This window comes from Idiotropiscis lumnitzeri, chromosome 17 (genome assembly GCF_059441095.1).
Source record: "Idiotropiscis lumnitzeri isolate Australia: NSW breed Sydney's pygmy pipehorse chromosome 17, RoL_Ilum_1.0, whole genome shotgun sequence".
NCBI lineage: Eukaryota > Metazoa > Chordata > Actinopteri > Syngnathiformes > Syngnathidae > Idiotropiscis > Idiotropiscis lumnitzeri.
This window is the reverse complement of record NC_142407.1, coordinates 12,204,568-12,222,270: the sequence shown is the minus strand read 5'-3', so window position 1 is coordinate 12,222,270 and position 17,703 is coordinate 12,204,568. Positions and strand designations below refer to the sequence as shown.

Sequence of the window (17,703 nt, the reverse complement as noted above, 5' to 3'; positions counted from 1 at the left end):
TTGAATAATGAATAAAAGATTAATAAACACATCACAGTTCAGATCGCCTGTACTGGCAAACATACATCTCCAGTAATAAATCTGCATGGTCAGATTAAATGCTCTCAACGACTAAATGTGAACCAAAGACGTTTAAATGCACTCCAAGTCTTGTGACATGACTTGTATCGGGCTAGTAAACGGTAAAGATTCTCCAAGCAGATGTCTTTTTGCCTCCAATTGAAAGAGTAGGGCCAATGATACGAGGGCGCGCGCGCGCGCTCACGCTAATCTGCGATAGCCCTCTTGCGAGTCCGCCCCCCCCCTTTCCTTTCTCATTTCTCTGAGGTAGACAGGAGCTGCGTCAGTCCCACCAGTGTTAAGTTTTTTTATTTTTTATTTTGTTTGTTTGCCCACCAAATTGCATTGTGCTCAATTTGGCCGCTGTCAGCAGTGCCAAGTTTTGATGGGAGTTGAGAGACAGCCTTCAAATGGACACACAAGGGGTGAAGAGACGAAAGGTGTGCGTCAAATGCTCCGTAGTTTGTGGTTTTGCGTTGATGGTCTGCTTTGTGGACTCGGTATGTGGACAGATCCGCTACTCCATCCCGGAGGAGCTGGAACATGGCGCCTTTGTGGGAAACATAGCAGAGGACTTGGGTTTGGATTTGGAGAAACTCTCTGCGCGAAGATTCCGCATCGTTTCCGGTACCAGGAGGCAGTACGTGGAGGTCAATTTGGAAAACGGAGTTTTATTTGTCAACGAGAGGCTCGATCGCGAAGAACTATGCGAGCAGAGTTTGGCGTGTTCTTTCCATTTGCAAGTGGTTATCGAAAACCCGCTGGAGCTGTACAGAGTTGAAGTGGAAATTCTGGACGTCAATGACAACTTTCCGAGCTTCCCGTGGAGCGAATTTAATCTGGACATTTCGGAATCTGCATCGCCGGGGTCCCGTTTCCCACTTGAGAGCGCGCAAGATTTGGACGTGGGTTCCAATTCGTTGCGCACTTATTTGCTCAGCGTCAATGAGCATTTCACTTTGGACATCCAGACAAGAAGTGATGGCAGTAAATTCGCCGAACTGGTACTCCAAAACCCGTTGGATCGGGAGCAACAGAGCGAGCACCAGATGGTTCTGACAGCGGTGGACGGAGGGTCTCCGGAGAAGTCCGGAACTGCGCAAATTGACATCACCGTTCTCGATGCCAACGATAACGCGCCAGTGTTCGACCAATCTTTCTATAGAGTAAGACTGGCGGAAAACGCACCAAAGGGTGCTGTTGTCATCAAACTAAACGCGTCCGATTTGGATGAGGGCACAAACGCAGACATAACCTATTCTTTCAGCGGGCACGCGCCCCTCAAAGTGCGCCAGCTTTTCATTGTGGACGCGCGCACGGGGGAAATCAAAGTGAAAGGGGTGATCGATTATGAAAAAGCAAGGATGCATGAAATTTACATCCAGGCAAAGGACAAAGGTCCTTCCGCTGTCGCAGTCCACTGCAAGGTGCTGGTGAACGTCTTGGATCGGAACGACAACCTCCCAGAGGTCATTCTGACGTCCGTGTCCACACCTGTGCACGAGGACGCGCCCCCGGGCACCGTCATTGCCGTCATCAGCGTCACGGACAAGGACTCGGGGGAAAACGGCAACGTTGACTGTGAGATCCCAAATCTGATCCCCTTCCAGCTGCACTCCTCTTTTAAAAACTACTACACGTTAGTGACAAGTGATTTTTTGGACAGGGAAACAGTGGCCGAGTATAACATTACTCTCACTGCGAGAGATATGGGCTCGCCGCCTTTATTTACAAGGAAAACGATTGTGGTCCAAGTCTCTGATGTGAATGATAACGCGCCTCTATTTAAGCAACCCGCTTATACGGTGTACTTGACTGAAAATAATGCACCAGGTGCCTCCGTCTGCTCCGTGACAGCTCAGGACCCAGACGACGGCCAAAATGCATACCTCTCGTATTCTATAATAGAAGTTGATGTTCACGGGATGCCCGCGTCGACGTATGTGTCCATAAATTCAGATAACGGCAATATTTACGCCCTCAGGTCATTTGATCACGAGCAGTTAAAAAACTTTCAAATGACGGTGCAAGCGCAAGACGCCGGATTCCCACCTTTAATCAGCAACGTGACGGTGACTATATTTATTTTGGATCAAAATGACAACGCACCTGTCATTGTGTCACCACTTGCTCAGAACGGCACCCCCCCAAATGAAGTGGTGCCAAGATCTGTGGACGCTGGATACCTGATCACCAAAATCCGAGCGGTGGATGCAGACGCCGGGCAGAACTCGCGCCTTTTCTACCAAATGCTCCAAGCAACTGACCCAAGCTTGTTCAGCGTGGCTTTATACACGGGGGAAATTAGGACAATACGACAGTTAGTCGAGAAAGACCCCACGAGGCACAGATTGGTCATTCTGGTGAAGGACAATGGCCAACTCCCCCTCTCGGCCACAGTTTCCATCATTCTGTCAGTGGTTGACAGCCTGCCAGAATCTCAGCCCGATTCGGGTGACCTGTCACTGAGCCCCCATCACAGCTCCAACTTTAGCCTCTACTTAATCGTGTCCCTCGGCGCTATCTCCTTAACATTTCTAGCGGCCATCATCGTCATTGTGACTGTGAGGAGGCTGAAGGACAGAGCGTCCAACAAAGAGTCCGACTTCCCCTCCGCCAACGTGTGCTGCTGCTGCTGTGGCTCGGCGACGCCCGTCGGCGCCGACATCTTCAAAAAGTCCAGTTTGAACGTCAGGATGTCAACAGATTCAGTGGGATGCACCGAGGCAAGCGGTGACGGCGCGCTGCCGCAAGCTTACTGCTACAAGATGTGTCTGACGCCGGAATCGTCGAAAAGCGACTTCATGTTCCTCAAACCATGCAGTCCGGTGATGTCTGTTCGACAGAATAACGTCAAAAGCACAGACTACCTGACATCTGGTTGGAGCACGCTGGACCGTAATGAGCTGGCCAACAACAGAACTTCAACTCACAAAGAGGTAACGACGATCCCGCACGAAATACGCTCACTTCCTCCACTGACACAGAATGCAAAAGCTGTACTCGTCATTTTTCTTAGAACGAGCTGCAACCTGAAAATGCATTCATGGTTTTTCTAGTTGTTTATTTGATAATTTCTTATTAATCCGATACATAATAAAATATGTTGCTCCATATTTGGGCTGTTACAAAAAAAAATCTAAAAGTTGATCTTTATGCCTTGAGGCCAGTGCGTCTCAATTATTTTCCCTCACGCCCCCCCCCCCCCCCCCTCCAGCAAGACAAAAAAAGAATTTGCACCCCCACCACCACCCACTCTCCGCCACGACTCTAAATAATAGCATTTTCGTTGCAAAACAAACCTACCCCGTCGAGCTAATACTCGCTGCGCACAATGGGCAATGAGAGCACCACTGCCAACTACTGGAGTGGAGGTGCAATTACACTTTATTATAGTACGGTGGAATAAAAGCATGTTCCCCAGGGTCACACGCACCGTGACCCCCCCCCCCCCACCCCCACCCCCAGGGGGTCCCGCCCCACGATTTGAGAAGCCCTGCTTTAGGCGTACGTGGCTTATCACTTGGGTGATATCCTCAAACGTACGATTTTGTAACCGTGACGGGAGACTTTTAATGTAAAAACATTGAATCGGTTACCTTGAAGCTTATCAGTTAGCCCTGAACGGAATACTTTAGCATATATTTCAATAAGTGCATGTTGTAACGACACAGGCAACATTATAAAAGCACTGTAAAATTACGATCGTGGTTGAACAAAAAAAAAAAAAAGGTAGGGCGAGTAAATACTTGCTAATTCACACGTTCGACCTGAATCTTAACATACATATATATATATATATGTATATTTTGAATCGTCATTTGTGATGTGGTAAAATGTTGAGCGGTCCCTGATTAGCTGTGAACTGTTAGATTTGCAAGCGCATTCATTATTCATTTCATTAGTCTTTTTCATGCACCCCAAGTAGTGTGACACTTCACACCAAATCAATTTGCCCCTCATTACTTCGTGATGATCTCATTAGGGTTTGCTTTCTCTGACTCCTCAGGCATATATGGCAAATTACAAACTTGTGAAAAGTTTTTTTTTCCCCCCCAAGTCAGTTCCAGAGTTGATTACGATCAAGTCCTTATTTACATATTTGTCGTAAGACATGGTACCACAACATTGGCTAGACCTAATCAGATTTTTTTTTTTTAAATGATAAAAACTGAACAACATCATACTAAATAGTATCGTTATGGCGATGTCAATTAGCTGCATGATAATTTAGAAATAATTGAAAATGTTCAGTCTAATACATATTGCAAGATTATGCAGATGACCCGAATGTTGTGGCCTCTGAAAAAAGGCTCTGGGGGAAATATGAGTCTGTGAGAAATGTCGATATGGAAGCAAAATAACACCCCGGGCTCCATGTCATCACATTTCGTTAATAAATATAAGAACAGCATGGGGCAATCTCTCTGAATCATTGTAGAAATCATTTCATTGAACAATGATCCGCAAGGGGCGATCTTGCAGTTTATTCGAATAAACACACTTTGGCGGCGCTCGTGCCATGCGATTCTATTTTATATTTCTATTTCGACAATATTGAGCTCCGACTGCCCTGATTTTAATGCAAATGATGGATGGTGCAACCATTGGCCAGCCGTTGGCTACGTTCCATCCTACAACACCGCACTAAGGCACAAAAGCCCCGTTTCGCCCAATTCTACAAGTAGCAAAGTACCAAAAGACAGAAAAGTCCACCGATGCACAAAATTTGAATGCGCTTTGCGCTTGACTTGAACTGGGCATGACGATACGCCCCCCCACCCCGCCCTATGTTGTTTTATTTGCTTTGCTGGTCTTTTTCAATAAAATACAGACTCACAGCTATCGAATGTCAATATAAATCAAGGAGAAAAGGGCACAGCAGTCAAGCAGAAAACACATTTGCTGTACTTGAGTAAGTTATTGATTTGTATTTGGTTTGTTTCCACCTTGCAGCTTAAGTATTCCAGCAAGGACTGGACCTGGACCAAGAATCAACGGAATTCAGCATACAAGAGGTGAAGATGGCAACAGATTACAGTACTGCATGCAGATGTCGGATTTATTTATTTTTTCCTCTTCAGGTACAGTTCTGGAAATATGGAAAGCACATTATCACGACCGCAGCAGTATGACGCTGATGAATATTTCTGCTCCGTGGCACCGCAGTACTGGACCTGGGGAAACCATATAGGCGGTGAGTGTCAATTCTCAAGTTTGTTCTTGGTAATGTCCTGGAAATGCAAATTTGAGGTCCATCAATCTTTTTTATTTTTTTGCAGATTGCAAGATGTCTCTTCAAGAGGAAAGCAATCCCAACTTCACTTGGGCTCCAAAGTACGCTCAGCCTCAGTCTGAGGCGTCAGACTACCAGCACAACGTGTATATCCCCTCTGAGGCAGCAGACTTCACGCACAACGTCTACATTCCCGGCAACACATCTGGCTACAGCACCCTCAAGCTGGCGCCTCGAGGCGACCTGGATGTTTACAACAGCTTTTCGACTTTTGGGAAGAAAAAGAAATTAATCTCTAAATATGAACATCCGTACGACAAAGACGATGGGCTCATCAGGAGCGGTATTTTTAAATGAGACACCAAACATTCTGTTTGTGATGTATGATATATTTATAGGTGACGAGTTTGTTCCAATAAGAACTTTATACTTTGTTCGTATTTCAAACACACGGAAGTTTGAGGAGATCAAGCTTATATGAGGGGTTAGTGAAAAACGGTTTTGTTTTCCCGAATAGTGTTCAAAATCGTCCCAAATTCGTTGATATTATGATGCATCCACTTTTCATATCATTTCCTTCATATTTCTCCCGAGTACACGTTTATTAACGTCGTCATCCAGTAGTAACAGTTGATCCCTCCTCAAGACCGTGTCGTATGTGGTGAAAAGGTTGTTTCTTAGTTTCTCTGATTAGTTTTGACTGTTATTTTTCATATGGATGGAAAACACGGGTGAGGGGCTTCCTATGACTTTTGGGCTCGTTTGTTAAAAAGTGACGGTTACACATTATTACCGTACTTAAATGTGTTATGAAATGCAGATTGTCATGTGATCTGTACTTTACAGTTTCCAGGATTCATTATTATTGTAATACATGTTCATTTATGGTAGAAATACTCAATTCGTATAAAGTATGTACAGCATATATATTAATAAAAATCTCAAGAAACCTTATAAATGTTGTTTTTAAGTGGTAGCTTTTGATGTTGTTGGTTCCTTTTACTAAGTAGATATTGTATAATAAAATGTGTAAGGGGCTAGTTAAATTTAAAGTTGTAAAATTGCACTAATTTAACGTGCAGTTTAGTGCCAGATGGGCTGGATCAAATTTTCGTACCGAATATCATGCATGTTACGACAAGAATAGATACGAGTATCATTTCATACCCCATTTATCCGAGAGTGTCTGAAATCACTGGCATTTAAATACAACTGGAAGCACATCCAAACAAATGCTGCAAACATTTATCCTGCCAATTTTGAAGCGAAAAGTGGCCAGATTAAATATCTGACTGTATCACAAACAGTTTCTGTGTGCACCCATGAGGACATGAAAATGTTATATTTAGCATTTAGCGATTTGGTTTCATTATTTTTATTTCTTATTAGCTCTATTATCTGGATGAACTAGTAGCATGTTGCCACTAGTGGGTGCAATTGCATCACAGATAGTCCGTTTAAACAAATCTGGTTCTGAATTGAATGAATAGGAAAACAACACCTTTGCATAAAAAATATGTTTTAATTTTCATGGTTCTCATTGGTTTATATGACGAGGAGTGAATGATTTGATGCACTGCAGCCACTGCCAAAGTCAAAAGCGCTCACTATGCAGAGAAGGTAATTGGCTGCAACCTGCTCTCCCTTCAGGCCTTGTACTCCTCCAGGGCTTTGAGAGCAACAAAGGTCGTGGCTCACCCCTCCCGTAGTGGTCAGTCGTTGATCCAGTCTCTTGCATCCGACAGGAAGCTGAGGTCAATCAGCACCAAAACCTGTCGGTACAAAAACTGCTCTTCTGATTCAGATTTTTTTCCACTTTTTTTTTTTTTTTTTTAATTTTCACAGGTTTCATAGTATGATATGTTGTGGTTCTAATTCACTATTTGCTGCAAGCAATACTATTAATTATCATTAGACTCCCCCGTCAATCCAAATGGAGCAATAATTATCCCTTTCATATTCTCCGTGCTGGCGCTCACAGAATTGAGTAGCAGCACCAACTGCAGTCCCAGATGTTTACTTTGGTTTATTATTACAGATGATGAGTGAGGGAGTGAGTTATTGAGTGAGTGAGTGAGTGAGCGAGTTAGTGAGTAAGAGGTAGGGTTGAAATGTGCGTAATCCATGATGTTCCTGTAATTTCTAAATGTGCCACTAGATGGCAGTAGAATACAGCGAAATGGAAGCACATGCCCCCCAGAACGTCTCACAAACCATTTCTGCAGTTGTGCTCAATCAGTAATGCAAGAACACACGATGACAAAGAACTAATGGTTGCTATGGATACCACAAAAGAAAGCTCAATTTATTAAATTGTGTGTGTGTGTGTTGCAGTTGAGAATTTTAAGTTGTATTTAATGTGAAAATATGGTGGTAAAATATGCAATCGTGTCGAGTTGCAGTTTTTGGTAAAATGGAAAGGCAATAAATGCAGTTTGATACACCCTGATTTGCCTAGTTTGGTAATAATAATTATCACTGACATGATTTCTACATATTTTATGCTTGCATTTGGGTGATTCGACATTTTTCATGATTTCAGAATTTATGAAATGGCTAATTCCCTTGTGTGTTGATGTTAAATTAAACACACTAATCAGGCTATTTTTGTTTTATTTTAAGAGTTATTGTCATTATGAATTTGTTGGGTGGTATAAATGACCTCACTCGAAACCACCCCCCCCCCCCCCCACCCGCTTTATGTGAACTGGGCCACCCGAGGCCAGCCTCCACAAATGTTGCACACGCCCCTGCAGGAAACGGCGTTGCTGCGCGTACATGGACCGCTTGCTGCAGCTCCCACGCGTGGAGGCAAGAAATGACACCGGTGCTTCCTCACATCAAGACAGCCTGAACATTAGGACCAATTTGTTCGATTGCGACATTTAAAAGGCAGCGTCATGGCTTCTCTTGTGGCTCATTTACGGACACGGCTGCTCATCGCCGTTTTCACATTCAGCGCATTATCGGGCTCCGTGCTTTCAATCACTCGCTACTCTATTCCGGAGGAGATGGAAGAGGGTTCCTTTGTTGCAAACCTTGCCACCGATTTGGGTCTAGATGTTCGAAGCATGGTGGAACGGAAAGCGAAACTGGATGTCATTCACAGCAAAAATTATCTTGACATCAACAAAGAAACCGGAGAGCTCATCATCCGCGAGAAGATCGACCGGGAAAGCATTTGCATGACTAAAACAGCCTCGTGCTTTTTGAAAATGGATGTCATACTCGAAAACCCAATTCGTATTTTTAACATCGAACTGGAGATCATGGACATCAATGACAACGCGCCTGTGTTCCGGAGGAAAACCATTTACTTGGACGTTTCCGAGGCAACCCCTCCCGGTGAGAGATTTTCATTAACAAATGCTGTAGATGCGGACGTTGGTGCTAATTCCATCAAGACTTACTATTTAAGTGAGAGCAAATACTTCAACATTGATATACAAACTGGCAGCGATGGCTCTAAATATGTCGACTTGGTACTAAATGGCAATTTGGACCGGGAAACCGATGCGGTGCATAATCTGATTTTAACCGCGATGGATGGAGGGGTCCCTCCTCGATCGGGCACCGCCAGTATTATTCTCAATGTCCTCGATATCAATGACAATGCCCCCTTGTTCAGTCAACCCGTGTTTGAAGTCAATGTTCCAGAGAATTCCGGTACCGGGACTGTCGTCATGACCTTAAATGCCACAGATTTGGATGAAGGCACAAACGCACGCTTATTATACTCGTATACTCTCTACACTTCGGAGAAGACACAGGAGCTCTTCTCGCTTGACCGACATTCGGGCGAGATCAAGGTGAAGGGGGCGGTTGATTTTGAGGAGAATACGAATTTTGAGATGCACATCCAAGCACAGGATGAAGGGTCAACCCCGCTCTCAGGACACTGCAAAGTGATGGTGTCCGTCACAGATTTGAACGACAACTACCCCGAGCTGACCATCAAGTCTCTCAAAAGTGCTGTGGCCGAGAATACCGCCGTGGGGACCCTGATTGCGGTGGTCAGCGTCAGCGACAGGGACTCCGGAGTCAACGGCGAAGTGGTGCTGACTTTAAGTCAGCAGGAAACCCTCCCCTTCGTCCTCAATCAATCCTCCGAGGGTTACTTTGAGCTCTTGGTTTCCAAGCCGCTGGACAGAGAGATAAAGAGCAAATATGAAATCACGCTGAAGGTGACAGACAAGGGGACGCCGCCGCTCACTGAAAGTGAGACCTTCACTTTAGAGATTCACGATATCAATGACAATGCGCCCACATTCCCGCAGTCCTTCTACACGATCCACGTGATGGAGAATAATCTGCCGGGAGCGTTGCTGACATCTCTAAGTGCTTTAGACCCAGATCTGAATGAGAACCAATACTTGGTTTATTTCATAATGGAGAAAGAGATTGCAAACACCTCCATGTCAATGCTGTTCTCCATCAATCCAGAAAACGGCGACCTCTACACCTTGAAGACCTTTGATTTCGAGCGAGAGAGGGAGTACCTTTTCCACATCGAGGCAAGGGACTCCGGCGTCCCGCCACTGAGCAGCAACGTTACCGTTCATATCATCATTCTGGACCAAAACGACAACACCCCTGTCATCGTGTCCCCGTGGCGGGCGCAAGGCTCCGTCGTGGAGCAGGTGATCCCGAGGTCGACCGATAAGGGACATTTAGTGGCCAAAGTGATCGCCATCGACGCCGACTCGGAGCAGAACGGCAGGGTCACGTATCAGCTCTTACAAATGAGTGACACGACCCTCTTCAGTCTCGATCAATACAACGGCGAGATCCGGACCACGAGAATGTTCAGCTACAGAGACCCCCGGCAACAGCGTCTTGTCATTGTTGCAAAAGACAACGGCAACCCAGCTCTCTCAACCACGGTCACCATCAAAATATCCACGGTTGAGAACTCCATGGTATTTTCGGAGACCACCGAGTTGCCGCTGGAGTACGACGTCTTCACGGACTTAAATTTATATTTAGTCATCGGGTTAGGGGCTGTTTCCTTCATGCTGCTCATTACCATATTGGTTATTATTGTGCTGAAGTGTCAAAAACCAAAACCAAAGCCCATCAAGATCCCCCCGGTGAATCGGAACAGTGTGATCAGCAGGAATAGCGTGATCAGCCAGCGGAGCTCCACCATTGCAGACTCCACCTTGATCTCCAGCGATGCCTACTGGTACAGTCTCTTTCTCGCCGAGACCAGGAAAGGCAAAGTCGTCGTGAGGCAGCCCATCATTCCCAAAGGAGCTGGTTACTTTGTGTCCAGTATACCAAGGAGCATTGGGCCAAGTGAGATCACCGAGTCCAGAGCATCCACGCTGGAGGTACGTCCGGCTCAATCATCAACGACAATAAAAAGCTGAAGTTAAAATATTTTGTGGAAACAAGACAACTAAATTGTGCAACTGGCAGTGCGTATGAAATAAAAAAAAATGATAATGGCAGGTGAAATTTTTTTTTAAACGATATAAATTACTTGGAAAGTTTTTTAACTGCCTTTGGCTCAGTTTCCCAAGTTAGTTCAAGTTTGCGACACACCTAAGAATCTAATTTACAAAACACAAAATGACCCTACCATTCACATTAGTGATAAAGAAGACAATATTAGTTCATCAGTACAACAAAAGTGAATCAAAAAAAAAAAAGAAGAGAAGGTTTGCCAACAATTTAATAAATTCCTACATTAAATTAATAATCCATTAAAAAAATGGAGAAAAAAAAGATGGCTGTAACTAAATATACAGTTCAGGTTTTGTCATGTAACACAACGACTATTTGAAATATATTCCACATTTAATATCCACAAACAATTATAACGAGAATAATTGAGAGAGAATTCAAAATGCGCAATATTATTTGGTGCAACACGTCTTGCTGTTATATATTTTTAAAAACGAGATCTGTTGTATACGGAAGCGTATCGCATTCACTTGAGGAAAAAAAAAAAATGTTTTTCTGAGTAATTTTTTTGGGCCTTTGTTTTTTTTTTTTTGTATATTTTTTTTCTTCTCTACAACAAAAAAAAAACAATATTAATTATTTTATTAATTATTATTATTTATAATCGGAATTCTCACGTTCCACCGGATTTAAAATGGAGTCACTCGTTACTAAATGACCCGATGATGCTTTTAAATATTGGAGTACTGAAAAAGCCAACAAGCAATCACATTGAATAATTAGGTCAAACAAATACACCCCCCCCCCTCACCCTCCCCGCACACGCTCATGCACACGCATATTGTTCCACTGTTCAATGTCTAATGTAGTATGTAGGTCATTTATCCCAGATGCATATCACAGTAGTGGGTGGCGGAAGCGCGGGAATACTTCAAAGAGCGCAGACACGGCGTGTTTCTCTTCAAGGACAAGATTTGCTAAATGAGCTGTATCATGCGGGGGAGTCTGGTGGATCGCACGCAGTTCGTGCATACGTACAGTGGAGCTTCTGAGGTCAAACAGCACACCTTTCGCAACTTCGGAATCAGTCGCCAGCACAATGTTTTTATTAGCATCATTTTTAGCTAGTTGAAAATGTGGTCTACTTTTTGTCAGCAAATTGCACGATGCGGAAGTGACACTTATGGAGGCACAAACACGATGAGAAAATTGCTCCACAAAATTTGAACGTTGATTCCTCAAAGGAAGTCAATGATTCACAAAATAAAATAATAATAATAATAAATAAAATAAAGAGTACTTCAGATTCATATATGTGACAAATGAATTTTATTTTATTTATTATTATTATTATTTTTTTTTTTGCGGAGCAATTTTGTTAAAGAGCACTTCAGATACATATATGTGGCAAATAAATTTTAAGTTCTGTTTTTGTTTTTCTTTTGTTCATTCTAAACTGTCGCAAGTGTAAAAGGAGGTTAACTATCACATGTAAAGACATCGGCGGTGATGGGTAAATGAAGCTTCAAATCAGCTTCATGAACCAGTTGTAGTATTTTTGGCCTCCTGTAGATGGCGCTCTCTGTTCAACATTAGGCTGAAAGCACACCATTATTTAAACCAACGGTGCCGACTCAAAAATACAACAACTGGTTCATGAAGCAAATTTGAAGCTTCATTTTCCCATCACTAGACATCGGAATCTACTGTCCCGTTAAGAAGCGTGTCCTTATTTTGGAAGACACGTTGCACTTGATAGAATGCACAAAGGCAGTTCACACTGAAGTAACGTGAGAGGCATGCCTTCCCCATCCTCAGCATCAGCGGATTTTCTTTTTTAATTTAATTTATTTGATGACCTGCAGACTTAACGATAGCAAGAAAGAGCGCCAACATTTATATGAAGTGTCGTATAAGGATTGTGTGTCGCGTTTAACCTTCATACTCATTGTGCAATTTCTCTCTTTCTTTTGTTCTTAAGTACTCAAAATGAAAAGAAGTCCATTCTACAACTGGAGGTATGCTGGTTGCTATATATTTGCCGTCGAACCACTAACATTTCCTTTAGCGAATTCTGTATCGCATAAATGTACATATTTTGACTGAATTGTTCATTTGAATGCATTCATTCATTTGTGTTCCTTTCAAATCTTTTAATTGTTCATTTTTGGATGAATTGTTGCCCCGTGTTTGTTCACATGGGCCCAACATTGTTCCGTTTTAAACGCTACATTCAAATTGGCTCGGCTCTCAAGTAAGAAAATCAGCTTACTGAGAGGACAGATTAGAATGAAATTGGCTGCCGGTCAGGGTCGTGTTGTGCACATCTGGCCGTCCTAAATTCGGACCAAAGCCTATGTTGCCAAAATCAAATTAGGGTGCCTGCTTTTGCATGCGTTGTCTATATAATTGTAGTTATTGCCTTGTTTCCCGTGATTTGAATTTTGCCGCAATGACATTTGACTGATGGTGGCAGTAACCAGTCACGATCCACCGTTGCATGAGTGAGGACTTTCCGTAATCTTCCGAATGTTCGTGTCAGGACTAATTCTACGTTCTGTCTCTCAGCAGGCAACCAGAAGAGAGCTGCCGTGATCTAATCAACTGTCCCTGGCAGTCATTGACTCATACGCAGATGTAAAACAATTTCCTTGAGTCCCTCCGAGCCAACTCTTCTCTCCTCACCCCAAACGTTGTCATTAGCCAGATAGGCAGATAGATACTTTATACTTTCTTCATCTTTCGAGAGAAGTAAAGGAATCATCCTCAGTGCATTCAGTCCCATTCTCCCAAAAAAAGATATTTTCAGCATGAATCTGCATGATTCTAAAACATGTCTCATTTGGACGAAGAAATGAAAACATTATTCTGTCAACCCAAATGTTTTCTTCATGTGAATATGTTCTATGCGGGAGCACTTGTCAAAACGTGGCATTTTGATTAATATTGCGTTAGTGGGAAAGGAGTTAAGCAGTAAAATCCACCTGTGTTTGTCCATCTCCGTGGCGGCCATTTTGTCATTTGCGTCGACTGAAAATGACATCCCAGTTGCTCAGGGCTCAGATAACGACCAATCAGGGCTCAGCTGTAGAAAACATGCGAGTTGCGATTGGTCATTGAGCCCTGAGCAACTGTGATGTCATTTTCAGTCGACACAAGTGACAAAATGGCCGCCCCCTGACATGGCTAAAATCTGATTTTGCAGTTTAACTCCTATTCCACAAATATAATATTCATCAGAACGCCACGTTTAGACTAGTGAAGTCACATGGAACATTTTATGACAAATATTTTTGGGGGTTAACGTCTCCATTCAGTAGCCTAAATGCCATTTCCCCTTTCAAATGCAACTCAACGGGTTCTGTTGCTATTCTCTCTTTCGGGACTAAACAGCAGTTCCGTGTGTAAAACACGCCTAATCAATAAGAGTCAGGGTGAACGTGATTTTTACTCATTTATTTCAATGCCGTGTGGTTTCCTTTCTTAAATGACATTTTGACTGTTTTCTACGTGGAGCTGTCACCTGGAAATGTGACTCTCTGTCATATTGTACACAAAAAGTGACAAACGTGTAAAAATGAAATATCACGGGTGGGGGGGGGGGGTGTTGGGATTTTTGTGTCTGTAGTCGACTGTACTTGATAAAACTTTCAACGATTTGAGGATTTCTCCCGTGTAGTAGTATTTAACTGTATTTTGGGACAAATGACATGGCATAGTCTGTTAATTTTTTTTTAAATCCTTGGAATGTGGTATGAGGGAGCGTTGGGGTTAAAAATGCTCGCAAAGTTAATATTACATTTGAAAAAAAAAATGACATTACGGACTTCAATGAGATGAATGTGGATTGTACATTCAAACATACTGACTCTTACCACTTCTTTATAAAAAAAAAAAGTGTGTTCATCTTTATTCTGTCAATAAGCTGTCAAAACAGGCAATAAAGATATGACAACAAAAAAAAGTCAAATACAGCAGAAAATTTATATTAATATTTCAATTTTAATAATAAAATGATCCATTTATGTGAAGAATATTAATCTTGGTCATGATTGCACTGACGTCAGGTTTCTTATTTTTACTTTTCTTGCTAGGTTGTGTCTTAACTTTTAATGCTGCTTCTGTGGGCTTCTTCAAAGGGCATTTTGTGTTGCATATGTGTCGTTTAGTGAATTTGATGTTTTGGTATTCGGTAGTTTTGAACTGACATTTGAAGATGCTGTCCTTTTTCTTGACCTTTTTTTTTTTTTTTGACCTCCAAGATATCGCACGGCACATGACTTTCCTTTTTTTCCCGAAACAAGCGGCTGATGATTCAAGCAACTCAATTTGGGTGCTTGGTGATCAGATCTGGTACGAGCTTTTTTTGTGTGCCTTCCGCATTGTAAAAAAGAGCACGTGACTTTTGACGAATGAATTAATTTCGAGCAGTATTGTCAATCAACGGGATCTTACGAAAAGTACGACAATGCCCGTTTCAACTGATTATCGCATGGGAAATATGCTGTGAAAACAAAATTTATCATTTGCCGAAGAAACCTTTTGGAAATATTCTCATCAAATTAATTTAACTGTCGTAATTTGCTCAACAAAATTCTAGTTCATATTCTTAAATGAGCACAAAACATCGCTCACGCAGTGATAGATAGCAAATCAGCCTTTTTTTGTTTTCCAGAACGAGTAAATGCATTTACTGTAAATGAAAACACTTTATACATGTGTTTTTTATAAAGTCGACTTTTTGATATCTTCTGTAAATTCACTGTGATCGAATGGCACAGGGGTGCTCGTTCTCGCTCGGTGTTGTCGTCACTTCTCATTTGCTCTCTTTTTATCTTCATCTAATCACCAGTCCGATTGTACGGTATACTTGAGAGTCGCATCAAAATGTATTCAACTTCCATTCCACTCAGTGGATCAAAGAGCGAACGGGAGAGAATGGCCTTGCTTAATTTTCAAGTCCGGTTAATTGTCAGGTTTTGATGTTGCTTATTTGGCTTTAATGTTCTGCTTGATCATGATAATTTGAATAAACTTTTTTTTTTTCAAACCAGTCTCTCTGTCGTGCCTCTGATGGATAAGAAAGAAGAAAAATCTGAAGTTATCAAAAGTGACTTGACGGGTGTCAAAGACATGCACTCTTTCCCTGAACTCCCTGTCTCTCTCACGCACACACACACACACACACACACACATTGTGACCCAGTTTCTGTGCTAAACGCTGTGTGCTCATTCTTAGAAACCAAATAAAGCAGTTGTGCTTCCCCTTCAACTTTGTCAAGCTGTATTAAAGCTTAAAGCGCCGTATTTTTGCATAGTTTGATAAATCATTACCATGCATTAATTTACGTCTAGGCTTGCACAAACGTGATGTGTGAGGCCTTTCAAGTGCTTTCGGTTATAATTGACTACACAGCGAATAAAAAAAAATACAATAAATATATATATATATATATATATATATATATATATAGCATGTTTCAGAAAATTAATAAATATTTAGACGGTGAATTAAATATATGAGACGGTGCAGATGTCAGCAAACTTGGATGCGTCGCACATGTGGTGGTTAAGAAAAATGTTCCAGCCCTCAGCAAGACTTTGCATCCATTCGATCGTCCTTTTCTGATCTCCAGTTGGACTGGCTTAGTAACCCGGCTGTGAGGAGCCAAGGCACCGACTTTGTCTTGCATGCCAGCCTGGTAGCAAGTCCTCTAATGACCCTGCAAAGAGACCATTTGCTGATCACACATTGGAATTAAATCGAATGTTCATTTTTTTTTACACTGTTGGTGGATGGATGGACTGTCATCATGTTAGAAGGGGAAGCAATAACATTTGTCAGTCTCCTTTTTTGAGCAATTTGCATTATTGTGATGAAGCGCCTCTAAAATTCACGTTGACGTGGTTATCAGCAGTTTGTAAACGCTATTTTAAAATCAATAAGAGCATAACTAAAGCACAACTTACGAAATGATCAGTTACGCACGGAGACTTACAGAAGCCGCTTGGCTCCAGTATCGGTTTCACTGTTTTTTTGTTGTGGATTAGTTTATTGAAAGATGTAGATTTTCAGATTTGGATTCAATCGGTTTAGGGGATTTCAAACAGATTACGTTGATTTGCCAAGTTTATTTTATTTTATTTTTTTCTTAACCATTCAAAGGACAATATGGAGCCGTTACTTCAGTGGACACGTTAATAGCGGTCCGATTTGAAAAACTGAATTACAGCTCTTAACATGTTCTGTATTAAATTGCTAAAAAGAACTGTCCAGAGTATCCCGAGACAAACTCCCTGCTTAAGGCTGCACATGGCAACAGTCCATTCAAGCCTTTGCCCGGCTTGGCCTTTTAGCAGGAACATGCTCTCTGGCGCCATCTGTCGGTGTCTTTAAGCCCTGAGCGTGTAAAGGATCAGAGCGTTCGTGATTCGTCCTCCTGTGTCAGCAGAGTCTGGCACTTTCATATTTAATGCGGACACTTGCTATTATTACACATGTCAAATATTTATCAATGGTAGGTAAAGATGAAGTATAATTATAAAACAATTTTTTGGCGAAGATTTTGAACTTACTCTAGCATAAAAATGTAAAAAATACAAATAAACATTTCTGGTGTAAGTGCATAATGTGCCAAGCAGGATTCGGCGATTTGACCTAATTGGACAAAGTATTGGGAACAGCGTGCACAATGGGGTCAGAAGTCTTATTACCTAAAGCGTCGGTTTCCGCCATCTCTGGAAGAGGACAGTGGAGAGGAATTCACTTCAGTTCAGCGCTGCCATGCGCAGCTCGGCCTGAACACAGAGGAAGAATGAGGATTTATTTTTCTTCTTCTTCTTCTGTTGAGGAGGGGTCTGCGTGAAGAGATAAGTCAGCGACTGCAAAGCTGCAGAAACCGATATGAACAGATTGTCACTCTGATTTGAAAACACACAGAGAGCGAGACAGGAATACAAATGCGTTTTTGCATCTGCAAAAAAAAAAAAAGAATGTC

General features: G+C 42.3%; 2 protein-coding genes across 5 annotated transcripts; both read left to right on the top strand.

Annotated features, from left to right (window-relative positions):
* The first annotated feature begins 322 nt into the window (after positions 1–322).
* Positions 323–6,224, top strand: LOC148320301 (protocadherin-10-like). Of its 2 annotated transcripts, none has more exons than XM_088280484.1 (4): positions 323–2,999; positions 5,017–5,078; positions 5,151–5,257; positions 5,343–6,224. In XM_088280484.1, exons 1-4 carry the CDS (start codon positions 471–473, stop codon positions 5,651–5,653), a joined length of 3,009 nt encoding a protein of 1,002 aa, XP_088136610.1. In that variant the 5' UTR covers positions 323–470; the 3' UTR covers positions 5,654–6,224. The 2 variants fall into 2 exon arrangements, with proteins under 2 accessions (XP_088136610.1, XP_088136609.1); XM_088280483.1 differs by having other exon boundaries at positions 5,145–5,257.
* Positions 6,225–8,042: 1,818 nt separating this feature from the next.
* LOC148320300 (protocadherin alpha-C2-like) lies at positions 8,043–15,751 on the top strand. 3 transcript variants are annotated; one of them, XM_088280096.1, is made up of 3 exons: positions 8,043–10,629; positions 12,687–12,723; positions 13,277–15,751. In XM_088280096.1, the coding sequence occupies exons 1-2, from the start codon at positions 8,197–8,199 to the stop codon at positions 12,696–12,698; spliced, it is 2,445 nt and encodes an 814-aa protein (XP_088136222.1). In that variant the 5' UTR covers positions 8,043–8,196; the 3' UTR covers positions 12,699–12,723; positions 13,277–15,751. The 3 variants fall into 3 exon arrangements, with proteins under 3 accessions (XP_088136222.1, XP_088136221.1, XP_088136220.1); XM_088280095.1 differs by having other exon boundaries at positions 13,274–15,751; XM_088280094.1 differs by lacking the exon at positions 12,687–12,723 and having other exon boundaries at positions 13,274–15,751.
* Positions 15,752–17,703: the final 1,952 nt, after the last annotated feature.

Excerpts from the sequence above, each read along its gene's own strand:
- LOC148320301 (XM_088280483.1), top strand. The coding sequence starts at position 471 with ATGGACACACAAGGGGTGAAGAGACGAAAGGTGTGCGTCAAATGCTCC. Across the intron at positions 3,000-5,016 it reads GAACTTCAACTCACAAAGAG|CTTAAGTATTCCAGCAAGGA; the intron begins GTAACGACGATC and ends TCCACCTTGCAG. Across the intron at positions 5,079-5,144 it reads CGGAATTCAGCATACAAGAG|GTACAGTTCTGGAAATATGG; the intron begins GTGAAGATGGCA and ends TTTCCTCTTCAG.
- LOC148320300 (XM_088280094.1), top strand. The coding sequence starts at position 8,197 with ATGGCTTCTCTTGTGGCTCATTTACGGACACGGCTGCTCATCGCCGTT. Across the intron at positions 10,630-13,273 it reads CCAGAGCATCCACGCTGGAG|CAGGCAACCAGAAGAGAGCT; the intron begins GTACGTCCGGCT and ends TCTGTCTCTCAG.